General features: G+C 42.1%; 1 protein-coding gene across 2 annotated transcripts in view; it reads right to left on the bottom strand.

Moving 5' to 3' along the window:
* The window catches only part of LOC146204093 (transmembrane protein 170A), a 43114-nt gene that overhangs the window by 14809 nt on the left and 14090 nt on the right, over positions 1-14215 (bottom strand). For both annotated transcript variants that reach the window (XM_084589092.1, XM_084589091.1), the window contains one exon: positions 4388-4558. In XM_084589092.1, coding sequence (XP_084445218.1) covers positions 4388-4558 — 171 coding nt within the window. The remainder of the gene's footprint in view (positions 1-4387; positions 4559-14215) is intronic.

Below are 14215 nucleotides of genomic sequence, written 5' to 3'. Positions count from 1 at the left end.
GTCTACCAGAGATGCAACAGTCTGGTGAAACTGGGTTTTTCTCTAAAATGAAGGACCCTACAAAATGCATTCATGCGTGTAAATATAGACAAAGTTTCATGTATATGATGAGAAGAGCATCACATCTTCATACAGGCTTCAAACTGCAACCCTTCACAGTTTACAAGTTTCAGGATATTTTTGTTGAGCTGACGTTATTGTGACCAACCATGTCAGACCCTGCATATGCATGCAGATAAAGCAATGATAGCTGAAGAGGGGAACGAGCTTAAAGACAAAGACAAGAACAGAAACGTACACCATGATGACTTTTTTTTTTTTTTTGTTCCTAGTTTTCGGCTGGTTCCTCACTTCATAATGTGCCAACTGGCCCAAATTTCCCCTCTTCTGCAATGATAGCTGCCTGCACAGGGAAAGCCTGGAAGTGACATGTTTCCATGCAGTGCAAATTCTGCCTTGTAAAGGTGTTGAAGTCCTTTTTTCACATACGGCGAACATTTTTCAGTGCTTTCTTCAATGGTGTAGGATAGGAAATCTTTTTTTCAAGCACCCTGAAGCCTAGACCGACAATGTTTTACAGCAGGCCTGTGCAGTCTTATTTCAACAGATCCTACAAATTAAGCAAAAATTGAAAAAGCAAGGCACCCGTGCACTGTGCGATGTCAGTACAAAGAGTCTGAGATAGTCAAAATTTCTGAAAACCTTCAATGTGGCACCCCTCATAGCCTGAACCGCTTCATGATGTAAAACCCTGTCAACCAACCAAACCAAGATTCATTGTGATGGGTCCTCAATGTTATCCAATCAGCTGGAATTTATAGCAACTTGTTCTGGACGTTGAAATTGGATCTGAGCATGGCATTCATGGAATTGCAATCTACCATATGCAGCAACATGTAGCAGGCTCAATGTAAAGCAATAATGAGACACAATTGGTGCAACTGCACTTATACAATGCGAGTGCAATTTAATGGTCATCCCTTCTGCATAACCACTCTGCATGGTGCAAGATATATAGGTGGGGACACAGCGGGCCGCACCAGTTCCAGATGAAGTCCCCTAATTAGTCTAAGCCATACGAGATGGCAGTTTGCTCAGCGGCCTATGACGTAGTAGGAGGCAATGCTTTTCTATGGTGAATACACGCTTTTTGAGGGCCATTTTTTGTAAACTGTGGTCGATGATGAGAGAAAAATATTTTTGCCGCATTGTTATCCTCTAGGTCCATTATTAAGTGCAGTTTTGTGAAACTGTGGCTTCATGAACGCTCAAATAAAAGCGCAGAAAGTGAAGAATTTTTCGCGTGGAATTTGAACATGCTGCACGAATAAGTGGCACCACTTTGACAACACAGCATTAACCATCGGTCGTTTCATTTGTTCTTTGACTTCGCATCTTTGGTTCGCCCATCAGTATGCCCGCTCATCTTTTCGCCCTCTAGATGCGCTCTCGTTTGATCCTTAGTTAGCTCCTTATTCTTTCCTTAAATTAGAGGTCCTCTAACTGGGTTCTGCTAGCTCCCACTGAATTCCCCCCCCCCCCCCTCTCACTTCCTCTATACCATTACTTCTCTTAGCTTCTTTTTTTTCTTTCTCTTTCTTTTATCCTCAGGGTACAGGGTACAGTACAGAGGGGAAGAGAATTTCACAACAATGGAAAAAGACCATCAAATATAACTTATTAAATACAAAACAATAGAGGTAAAATTATGGTTAACAGCTTTTCTGAATCTACATTAGAGATTGACGAACAGTAATGTGATATGGTGTGCCAAAGCAGCATATAAATCAGTTGATGAACACAAATAAATTACTCAGTGTTCCATGGAACTTTTTGAGTTGGATGGGATGAATGATGCTAGTTAAAAATGTGGGCAAGAACTTCCATTAATTACAGGTTCTTAGAAAACATGATTGTGCACATGTCACCATATTGCGATGGCACACTGAGACTTTTCATGATTACGACGATAAGAAATGAAGTGTGGTAGTTGCTGTGCATACGGACCATGCAGAGGGCCTAGCTCATTGAAACCTATTTTAGAGCGTAAACTTTTCATTACCTAACTTAACTAGTTGGTCACTTTCTCGCCGCGTAGGCCAAAATACTGTACGCTGACGGCTTGTTATATTAACAGAGGCGCTGGTGGCCGCAGCCCGCCCGGTGAACTTGGCAGTGTGCCAACTAGCTTTGTCACTACGGTCACTACCAGCGTGCCTACAGCCCGGACAAGATTTGTAAAGGGGGCATGGCGGGCGCAATTGGTTACGCATTCCAGTGATCATGCAGCCGTTCGTGCAGTTGGGATTAGTGCAAATATCGATGGCAGTTGGGCTTGCTTGAGGCAAAAAAGCCTTAAATCACGGCAGCATTAGTTCTGGTTTTCGTACACATAACTCACCCATACTTTTGTTCGCTTGCTTATTTCATTCTTCCACTCAGTCATTTGCCCGTTAGTGATTTGTGCAGTATAGAAGCGGTACGGGGCGCTGTTGCATTTCATTCATTAAGTGATTAAGAATACCCTATGAATTTTTATATTTTCCTCCCATTCGCCCAATCTAACGCAGGGTCCACTTTCCCTGCTCTATTTATGCTATTCAAAGTGAGAAAACTGCTTCCCTGGCACCTTCGATTGAATAACAATGACTTAATGGCTGAATAACGTAGTACTCACTCCCCCATATTTCAACATAAAGTGCAACTTCAACCGTTTCTTAGCTTCGTTGCTAGCATTTAAATTACGTCCATGGTATTGAAAAGCCAATAAATTATTCTGAACTTCGCTTCTGCAGGGATGCAATGGGCACTGCTTAAGAATAAAGTGCTACGGTGATGCTTCTGGCTTCGACGGAGAAACAGTTCGGGCCACGCAAATGGCTCATGCAGGAGATATATGCCATGCGATATCAGCAGGTTGCTATCGCAACGACGCCGTCAATGTATGTTTTCTTCTTCCAGCGCTACATCTACGCTGATGCTGCGATCAGTGGCCCGGTTCGGAGGAGCGTGGCTGGTACTTTACCTGAAAACTTGCGTCCAGTGCCTCGCCCGTGCTGTGTCCCCACCTAAATATTCTGACACCGTGCCCCTGTGTTTACTGAAATGCTTCTTATTTATATTGCACAGTCTATCGCAATACATTCTTTGCTGTTCCTGCTTACAGTAGTCAACTGTTGATACTTAGAACGGAGAATATGTATGAGGGCGAGTCAAATGAAAGTGAGCCAGTACGAGTATATGACAAACGGGGTACTTTATTTAAAAGTAGTCTCTATGAGCATTTAGACATTTGTCCTATTGACTAATGAGTCGCGTGATTCCTGCCTAAAACTACTTGGGTTGCTGCTTAATAAAGTCTGTAACTGACTCTTTCATGTCATCATCCGACACGAATCTGGTTCCCTTGAGCAGTTTTTTCAATTGACCAAAAATGTGGAAATCACAAGGCGACAGGTCTGGGCTGTATGGCAGATGTTGCAGCATTTTCCACTTGAACTTTGCCAGTTTTGTGTTAACCACATCAGCGACGTGGAGCAAGATCACCTCATTCGTCAATTTTCAACGTAATTTGTTCCTGATTGCAACACTTAGCCGATCCAGCATTTCAAAATGTTGGAAACGATTGATAGTCTCTCCAGGTTTAGCAAATTCGATCACTAATGGCCCCTGAAGATCGAAAAAAAAAAGTCAGCAGCACCTTTCCGGCAGAAATAACGGCCTTTGCTTTCTTTGGGGGCGGTGAATTCGAACGTTTCACTGTAAGCTTTGCCGTCGTGTTTCCAGTGTATGAGAGCATTAAAGAACATTTATCCTCACATCTGTCTGTCACTTTCATAAATGAGAGATGCCTGTGTGTTAAGCGAATGCTTTGCAAATAATCGACCGAACCATTACTGTGCAGGGTGGGTTGGCACACTTTTATTTGACTCGCCCTCGTATAAAAGAAGTTAGGCCGAGTTTGAATGAAGTGAGGCTGAGTTTGAGCGGAGGCCTGTGAAGACAATTTTTATTTTTGTTGCTACTCTGCTTATCAACACTCACGAGGTGCGATTGCACACCAGTTTAGTTAGTTTCGTTGATGCTAGGACTATAATACTCTCTCTCTATATTTTCGCCTATAGTATTTCCGGACTTTGAAAATTATGTTTGTTTAAAATCTGCAATAAAAAAAATTTGACACTGGGGGTAAAATTTTGTCTGACACTCAAAGGGTTAAGTGAGCAGAGACCATTAGGTATAGCTGAAGTCACTCTGAACAGAGTCTATACATTTTGACAAGTTCCAAGGAGCCAGAGCAATAGGAAATTTTCAGAGTTCAGTAATAAGTTCTATAACTGGTTGGTCTAGGTGAAGACAAAGGAAGACAGAAGCAGGAAAGGCTCACTTGTGAGGGCCCCTCCCGTCAAAGGTGCTATTAAGCCCATGAGCAAGATGACCAGCGGGCTGAAGCGGCCAATTTGCTGCTTCCTCAGCATGCTGAAGGCCACCAGTGCAGCCACCAGGTGAACAAAGAGAGACGAAAACAGTGCCCACAGGAACACCTGGTACCAGATCTCTGCAGGATAAGAAAAACACGCAAAAATTGCATACTGCCAACTCAGCAGACCCTCACGATAGTGAAAGCATGACAAAAAACCAATTATGGCAAACCTCAAACGTAGGCAATTATGGCCATGGATGTCTGCCTTGTATAGGGCAGGTACTTCAAACCCCTGGTACCACTGGAACCCTAGCTCTTACAATGAATACTGCCATTCCCTGCCAAGGTGCCCAGCTTTCCCAGAGTTTAAAGGGACAGAACACTGGAATTTAGGTCTAGATTTTTTTTACGCCGCAGTGGAAAGATTGATGTCTAAAATATTCTATTCCATAACGGTTTTGTTAGAAACGCTGTAGAAAATTTTTATCGGGAACTTTTCGATCAATGTGTGCACCTGTTTTTATGTAGTCCGATGCTGGAAACCATGAGCAACGACCGCAATGACGACTGGTGGTCGACAAAAAAGACGTACCGAAAACAAATATAACTTTCACTCGCCAGACAGTAATCAGACATTTTTTGCTTAGACTAACGTCCTTTTCAGTTTCGCACTCAATACTGTTACGGCACAAAAACGCACGTCCTCGTCGTTGAAAGCTTTAGTGGGCACTGTCATTGCTTCATTCACGAAATTGCGAACACTGTGGCGCCATCTAGTGGCAAAACCTGAAAGCATACCTCTAGCAGTGCGAAAGCAGGGGTAGTTTTTATTAAAGGACGCACTGGAAAGAGCGCAAAATATAAAATATGGCAAGCACTCCTAGAAGAAAAAAGAACAATATGCAGTAAATCAGCGGTATTTTGCTGACATGTAGTCACGTGGGGGGCTACACTGAAAGTACTAGGGTTTCTCCGCTAGATAGCGCCTCTGTTGTTTTCAAGCAACTTTCAATGGCATATTAAAATTGTAAAGCCTCTTTGATATTGTAGTGCTCGATCTGTACTATATGAGGCAACATCTTTTCATCTCCACCATAATCTCATGACATATTTTGGACAGTCTTCTGTCCCTTTAAATGCTTGCAAAAAGGCATTAGCCAGTACAAGACAGTACAGCTGCATTGAAAGGCCAGTGAGTTAAATCTACCATAACACTGTATAAGGCCACCTCCCACAGTAAATGCAGCAACCTTATTTAAATATGCCACCCCTCCGCCCCCCCCTCTTTCAGAGGCAGCGAAATACCGCCTCGGGGGACAATTTACTTATACGAGACTGAGAGGGGGGAAAAATACCACTGTATTGATCCCCACTTCAGCAGCATTCAGCATTTTCATTGTCAACACTTTGTTCTTTAATATTTTTTTGCTGCTGTGCTATTTTACAAATGCAATTCTTATTTAAGCAGCAACTTAGCTCTTGCTAGGTGGTGTTACAAAGATATGGCCAGATATGTATTTATAAGGATCTGTAAATATCAACACTCCTCTCAGACTGTCACTGCTGCTGCCGTGTCTTATGGTACCAAGACAGAGTTAGGAGACAGGATTCTCCTTTTATCGTGGTTTGCAGGAAACGTGCTATACTGCCTAAAGTACTAACAATGCCTGTAGTGGGGATAGCCAAGAGCATTTTGGAGCAAGCTTTGTAGCAGGTGAAAACTCGATTTGGAGCAGGACTCGGATGGTGTAGGGCTGTAGGCAGTCACCTTGGCTAGATAAGAAACGGCCGGTCTCGAGGGAGAGAGCGCTTCTCTTCTCTTACGGCCTCTCCAATTGGGTCTGTTTCCACCGCCCGTCGCGCCTCGGTGGGGTCGCCACCGCCCCACTGCTGCTCCTTGCTACAGCCGTTAACGCGCAAGGGAAACGCGCGTTCGCTCTTAGCTTCGCCCGCGTCAGTTGCAACCGGCAGGTCCCGACATTTCGCCCCTTATGGTTTATACAAAGACCGTAATCAGCATCGAACATTTTTCGTGTACGAGGGATAAAATACAGTCAACAATCCGCTCACGCGCGCTCCTTCGTCAGTGCGGCCGTGCACGGTCGAATGAAGCTTCGGGTACACTTCAACATTTTTTACTCCTAAGTTTTGTACAAAAATAAATTTGCCAGGCTATGCAATGTGCCTTTGAATGTTTTAAGCAGGTGTAGCGCGACCTGACGAGAGTGCATGGTGGACTGTTCAGTGGAGATTCTGTCAACCGCTACCGTTTTAGTTTAGATCAGATTCAGAGTAAAGAACAAAAATTTATTCATATAGTAAAAATTTCACTTGTCTAGTGGAGTGGGCTGTTCTAGCTTCGTTCAAAACATATCAGTCGATGAAAGACCGAAGATGTATATGTAGTCTCGCGACTACTTTTAATCAAGGAAATGGGCATAAACAGTTAAGCAGAATCGAAAAGAGCGGCAAACAATAAAAAATTGTCCTTCAAAGCTACAGATCGCACTATATGTTCATCAATCCATCAAAATGCGACCTGCGTCTAGAAAATTCAGTCTCAAAATCTTTCTGCACGGCTTGTGCACATAAGAAGTTGGCCTCTCGGTCTTCTCTGTCACTTTCCTGGTATAATTAATTGAGGAGAAGAATTCTGAGAAATGTTTCAAATATCAAAGAAGCGGACCTAATAACATAGCTGTTGTCAATTCCTTTCGGGCAACTCAGTGTTGAATTCTGAAATGCTGAATGAATCAGGATCTTAAGTACTTCGAGAACATTTGTGTGTATAGTAGGTGCACGGCAGCTTTTTCGAAAAAAAAAAAAAGAAGCTTGTCCAATAGGGCAACAAGCTCTGGCTTCGGATAATGCAGTCCATTAGAATATTGTCCTCGTAGAAGAGCGTACTACATGGGTCTGCTTCTTTCGCTAGTTTCAAGAAGAACAGCGCAAGCGTCACACCCGAAGTTGATTAACTAAACGATATATCCAGCGGCGTAAGGTAAACCGGAATATGTGACAGTGGGAAATGGGATGGTAGGAGATGCCATCACTTCCTTCAGTGCCTTGATTTTGCTCTCAGATGAAACGTCCGTCCTGGCAATGTAGTCATGTGCCGCTAGCTGTTACGGCCCTCGCATCTAGCATATATCATTCCCTTCCGCACATTAACCTTACTTTCCCGAAGAGAGCCTCAATGGGTCGCTACATAGGGCTTGAAATGAGTCTTCAGTGAGAGTGTCCTTCTTCAACGCTTTAGAAGTTTCTTGCATACTTTCGAGATAGCAGGTGAATTTATTTGTAAGTGACTGCATCGAGTATCGCCTTCATCATTTATTGGCCTCTTTTTACCACTTCGAGCACAAGTGGTGTCATGAATATCAAACCATTTTTATTGCTTTCATAACAAGCTTGATATCATGTAAAAATTTCATTAAAACAATGTTTATTTGCAAAATTAAAATAGTGTTTATAATACTACACATTGGCTAATATATGAATTGTAATAACATTTAAAACTCAACCCTACAACATTTACTTTGGCTGTTATACTAATACTTTATATCATCCAAGCATTTTGCAATTTACATTACATTTTTTTATGAAATTATTTTCATCTTCGGTGTTACATGAATGGTTTCGCATCTAGCGCTATGACGGTTTTGCTGTAGCAGACGAGTTGCTGTCATGTTAGCCTTGAAGAAGCTTTGATGTGATCACTTCTCATTCAGTTTTTTTTTTTTGTTCCTATTCTTGTACAGGCTTGGGAAAAATTCGGATTAAAATGGACAAAAGTAGCTACCATGCCGCAATGTATGCCATGCTTGTCGAACGTTTGCTGGACGACAGTGTTTTTTATATCCGTTCACGTGTGTAGTATGTTGACGACATGCCGCTGCAGCATCTACCTTCTGTGTTCTTTAATTTCGGGGCTGCACTCACCACGAAACTCGCGAGCGACAACGCGAAACCAGGCAAAAGCCACCCACCGCCGCTAAAACAGACGCGGAGCGAACAGTGAGCAGGTCGCGCCCCTTGCGGTGGCGGAGAGCGCAACTCAAGGAGAAAAGTTCCCATTGTTCCCGCGGCAATTGAGAAGGCCATAAGAGAGAGCACGCGCTCTCCCCCGAGACTGGCCGTGGATAAGCATACTATTTTATGAGTGCCAAACCAACCCAAATCAGTGGTTCGAGAAAAAAAAAAAAGAAAAGCAAAATTTTGACATTAACATTAGCCCAAATTTTTATGTGAAAACATTTTGGACAATGTTCCATCCAATACAGCTGTTTCATTCACTATAACTTCAGCGTAGTTTCATTTTTAAAACTTAAGAAGCCTACAAGATTTTAAAATCTGCACATGACATTGTCATAATTTTAGCATTCCCAAATGCACTTCGATTGAACAAAGTTAAGGAAAGCTGGAATGAACAAAGAGGCCACTGATCACACCGAATGTTCTGACATGAGTGAACAAGCTTCATTAATGCTGACCAAAATGAAATTACTTTCCAACGGACAGCCAGGAAACAGCTGTACATCATTGATCTAGCAGGGATATATATATATATATATATATATATACATGTTCGCCGGCCAGCCAACCTCTGGAAGCAGTGAATAGGGCTCATAAACCAAGCATGCTCCTGCTCTCAGCTTTTGCCCACCTCTTTTCACTTGCCCAGGCGGCCGGAGAGAACACGGTCATGCAAGCAGTGCTCATCATCATGTACAATAAAGCTTCAGAATAACCTTATCACAATGAACAGCTGGAGTGCATCCAGAAAGTTTCTTTTAAGACCACACCATTGTTGATGGCATCTTGCGCTATCACGAGAGAGCAATATGAACCACTGCAGAATCACTATCAGTAACTGCAATGCTGCAGTGACCTCAGCTGTGTATTCGTGGGAGCACGAACTCATATCAAAATTTTGATTGCCCCTTCGCAGACCTGTCGCAATATTAGTACTATTACTCTATGCCTATCACCTTTCCTAAGCCTTTGTTCATGGGTTCGGCCTTTTGTGTATTGGCATTGCTTAATTTTTTCTGTTAGCAGCTGCCACATCAACACAATGAGAGTCTAGTGTTTCATGCTGTGTTTCAGCTTCATAATGCGATGGTGTGTTCAAATCTTCGACATTACTTTGAAGTGTTTTTAACACTGTGCACACTAAAATTGGTTATTTGCACCGTCGAAGAAAGGAAACAAACTGCTTTTGTACCATGTGTAACTGTGATGTGACCATTTTACACCATTTCACATGGTGACAAGGATGAGATAAAGGTCCAAATCGATTTGCAAATACGACAGACATGTGCAGGCCATGGACACCCAGCTCAGTACTTATTCACCTGAGAAAACATGAGCTAGCTTGCCGCAGAAATAAATCACTTAAAATGTTAAAAGAAGTGCACCCCTCCCGCCTTCACCCACCACAAGGATTTTACAAATTTCAAGTCTTCAGGCTGGCAGCTATGCACATCCCATCCACCCCCCTGATATAAACACGCGGGTGACACACTGATTTTTTTCTATCCCCACAACATACATATTTCCCTCTGGGTGAAGAGGCAACCGATAGGGATTTATTGTGATCACTTTTCAGGCCTTACACCATTCAGAAAGCCTTTAATGATGCCACATTTTTTTCCTTGTTTGTTGATGAAAACAATGATGGTTTTAAGTGATGGTTAGCAGAGTTTTCTGGAGTGGAGAATAAAAGAAGAGATAATTTCTTCCAATTCTTTAAATTTCATTCATTTAGGCACTTTCCAGTTTTTCCCCCCATTGGACCTGACCACATGAAAGAAGGATTTCATAAACAACTCCTGTTAAGCATACCACAAAATGTGAAACATACAAAACACTACACACCCTTGCGTTCTCTGCACATTCTTCCCAATTAACCATTTTACAAATGCGTTAAAGCTTGAAAGGAGTAGAAAGGAGCAGAAAGGACAATCTTGACATGGAACCCTTGGCCAATTTCCTTCTTTCTGCGCAAGGTGCTTGTAAGCCAGGCAAGACTGCAAAACGCTTCTTTTCTTCAACTTCAGTTGGTAGATTGCAGTTAACCCTGCGTTCGTGTCGCATATTAGGAAGTAAAATCAGCCTTTTCGCATTCACTGTGGCTTTCAGCAGCAAGATTAGTATTCTGCCGCAATTTCATCAAAATCCACCAATCTGTAGTAGCATGAACCAGGTTCACTGCAATGGCACAGATTAGCACCATTGGTGCAGATATCACACTACTGGAAAACTGAAACTAAAGGAAACTAGCATATATCCTTCTAAAATAATCACCCACTGAACTCCCACTGCAGATGGTAGAGATGAAGCCTTTGCACAAAATTCAGGCTCAAACTACTGTTGAGACACAGATTATATGAATGCTATAGCAGAAGCTGAATTACAGCGTACCTAAAATAAATGAATACCTCCAGCTACTTCACCATGCCCAGAACTTCATTTTCAACAATATATATATATATATATAGATACGAGATTCTTGCCGCAAGACAAGCCATGATGAACACATGAACTTTATTGGAAGCATAATAACTGCTTCACTGAGAGGTTTTTATAACATTCACACGAACATGCCCATGTGCAAGCGAGGCATCCACTCAACTGCAAGCTGGCTACTGTAAAGAAAGTTGTGTATACACTGCACAAAGTTCATACACAGTTAAAGCTATATAACTGTCAATGCACAGATGTGGATGTGGTTCTTACTTAAAATTGCTGTTGAGTACATGAAATCTGAATGCTGGAGGCATGGTCTGCAGAGTTTACCATCCTAAAGCTGTGCACAGGCTGTGGGGATCCTGCAGTGGACAGCTCTGGACTAATTTTGATCACATGAAGGTCATTTAGTTACAACTTGCTCTGACATCCCCCAGCACACAGAAGTTCATGCACTTCACCTCCATCTAAAGTTAATATGTTGGAACGATCTGATTTCCAGCACAATTCAGGTACAAGTGGGTTCATTCAATATGCAATATATTTAAATACAACAAACACAACTGCTGAAATGACAAACTAATGGTTTGCATTAAGCTGTAAAGGATGATGAGTCGTAAACTATCACACCTGATATTTTTTTTGTATTGCTAAACCCCAAGGAGATTTTTGGGCTCATCATATTTTTTTTTTAAATATATATATATCTGTTAGGCCAGCAGCACCTTTATTTTTACAATGCCTGCTGAATATGGCCGATCCGACCACCCACAGCCCTCTCCTGTCGCCCTTTCCTACTCTCCTCCATTGGCTACCTTTTGCACCTGCTTTACATTTGTCGGGGAGAGATACCAGTTGAGCGGCGCCACATGGCAGAAAGTGGAAAAAGCAATTTTTTATAACATTCTTTTTTTCTTTCTTTGTGGGGCAACGCTTTACACCCCTCAGTCATCAGGCTGCCTGTCGGGTATTTACACGTCACAGAGTGCGCCATTTGTGATGCTGGTTATCGTTAAGTTGCTGAAAACGCTGGTTTTAAAAAGAGGCAGAGTCCACATCGGCGTTGGCTGTGAAAGGCTATGGAAACTTGTTCGAATCATTTATGTCCTTTAGCTACAAGCTGAAAAATATTGGCAGTGGCACTGAAACTGCTGGGCAGAAATATGAACTCAGGGGGTAAAGGTAGCTGCTATCGTTACTGTGACAAAGATTTTACTCTGTCCGTGGTAGCCTACCACTACAATGTTTCAAGAAGCAGAAAGTGAAGTCCGATCTCAGATGCATGGTGCTGCAGCTCATGCTAGAGCACTTACTGGCTGTTAATTATCAGCTTGGCATCTCTTTTGTAACTGCTGTGCAGAGAGGATTCATTTGCAGTCAGGCTAGTTGGTTCCTAATAAACGCAAAGGAGGAATTGCACGAGCGAAACAATTTTGTGGCCGAAACGAACGAATGTAACAACTTACAACTCTTTATTTGCCTCACAAGGAACAGCAATAAATGACGAAAACACTTGAAGCTACGCCTTAAGTATACCAGCCGCGGCACTCAAGTGATAAGCGAATCAAACGCCGCAGCCACTTCTGCAAACGACAAGCAAAGCTGCCGCTCCAGATGGGCATTTGAGAATCATGGACGAAGCGGGAGCTATACCAGAAGGGGTATGAAACAAGAGTCTGGCAGACGTGTGGTGTATGAGTGGGAGCGAGCGCTAATCAGAACACCAGCTCCGTGCATCCAGACGCAGGTATGACGAAAGCAGTCCTACCCTAACTGTAGCACCCCATGCGGCAAACCGACGGCGTCCATTGCAAAGCGGGCAATTCAGCTGGCATCGCAAAAATAGAGGAGGCGCTGGTTAGGCATAATACGCAAATGGAGGACTGCAGTTAAGGCAATTTAATACTGAATAGAGTATGTTTTATACATACAATTCTAAAAAGGAAACTAAGGAAAATGATTTTGTTTACACAGCCAACAGCTCAATTTTTTCATGAATCAGTGATATCCTTTGAATTACAAGTTTAAACAATTAAATAAAGGTTGTTACAAGTGAAACCCTATGAAGTGAATCTGTTGCATGAAATTTTCGCTAAACATGGTAGAAGTTGGGCAGTATAGCCTTGTCGCTATTAATACAGCTGACATAAATGGCAAATGTACACATAACAACCATTCACTGAAATTTGCCAATTTTCACAAATCAGAATTATTAACCTGTAAGAAAACGATGCATGAAAAGCCACAAGGAGACCCCCATTTCAAAGTCTGGGCTACTTTCTACGTTTAGTCGATGAATTTCCTAACTATATTATGATGCAATAGTATGAAGCCCTTCGTGGCATGGATTTGTCTGCAGCCTCATTGTTTATGAAAACATGCCAGTCCAAAAGGTGGATAAGGATCTGTGAAACAGCTGCTCTCACTTGATATAATTTTATGGTGGCTTCTCATTCAAGCTCTTAAGGACTCAACTCCATTAATGTTAAGTACACGTTTGTCGTGGTGATGAGTGCATGACTTGTGCAATCCAATGATTTGCACGTCTTGCAAGGGTACTTGACAGAGTGTAATTAGTTGGCAGAACACGTTTAAACAGAGCAGGCTTTTCATCAGCAGTCTTGATGTGCCCATTTCTTGTCATGTATATGTTTCTATATGTTTCTACAAAATCAACACATACTAGTCTGACTCGAATGACCAATCAGCATTGCAGTGAAGAATAATGACCTGAAAAACTTCAGACCGATCTCTGTTTTGCCTCTATTTTTCTATGGTTCTAAAATATTTCATACACAGACGTCTGAAAGCCTTTTTTGTTGCAAAACATGTATCAACGAAGCAGTGTGGGTTCCAGAAAAGAAAAGCCACTGAAAAGGTGCTCATACATATTAAAGGTAAAATAATTACAAATACTGAGCACAAGCTTCACATTAATGCAATGTCTTTAGAATTTCAAAAGGTAATTGACTCCCATAAGACAACACAATTTGCTTACAAAACTTGGACTAAGCGGCATTAGGTGTACTGCACTGAAACTAGTGAGGAGTTACCTTGAGCCACATTTGCAGTCTTTCATTGGGAACCAGACTTGGGAAACAAAATTAAATATAACACATGGTTCTTCGAACTTGATATCTGATGAAATGTAAGCAGACTTGAATTAAACGAGAAAACAAAAGAATGCTTATGCTCTTTTATGCAAATAAGCTAATAGATTATGACATTAGGCTCTGTTACAGTTCTTGCGACCTGGAATGTGTTGCTCCACATTTTTTTCTAGAAATTAAATTTCAAAAGAACCCAGGATGGACCAACCAC

Source organism: Amblyomma maculatum, chromosome 1 (assembly GCF_055883805.1).
Source record: "Amblyomma maculatum isolate TAMU_Amacu chromosome 1, ASM5588380v1, whole genome shotgun sequence".
In the NCBI taxonomy this organism is placed as follows: domain Eukaryota; kingdom Metazoa; phylum Arthropoda; class Arachnida; order Ixodida; family Ixodidae; genus Amblyomma; species Amblyomma maculatum.
The sequence above is the reverse complement of the archived record's forward strand: the minus strand, read 5'-3'. Positions and strand labels throughout refer to the sequence as shown.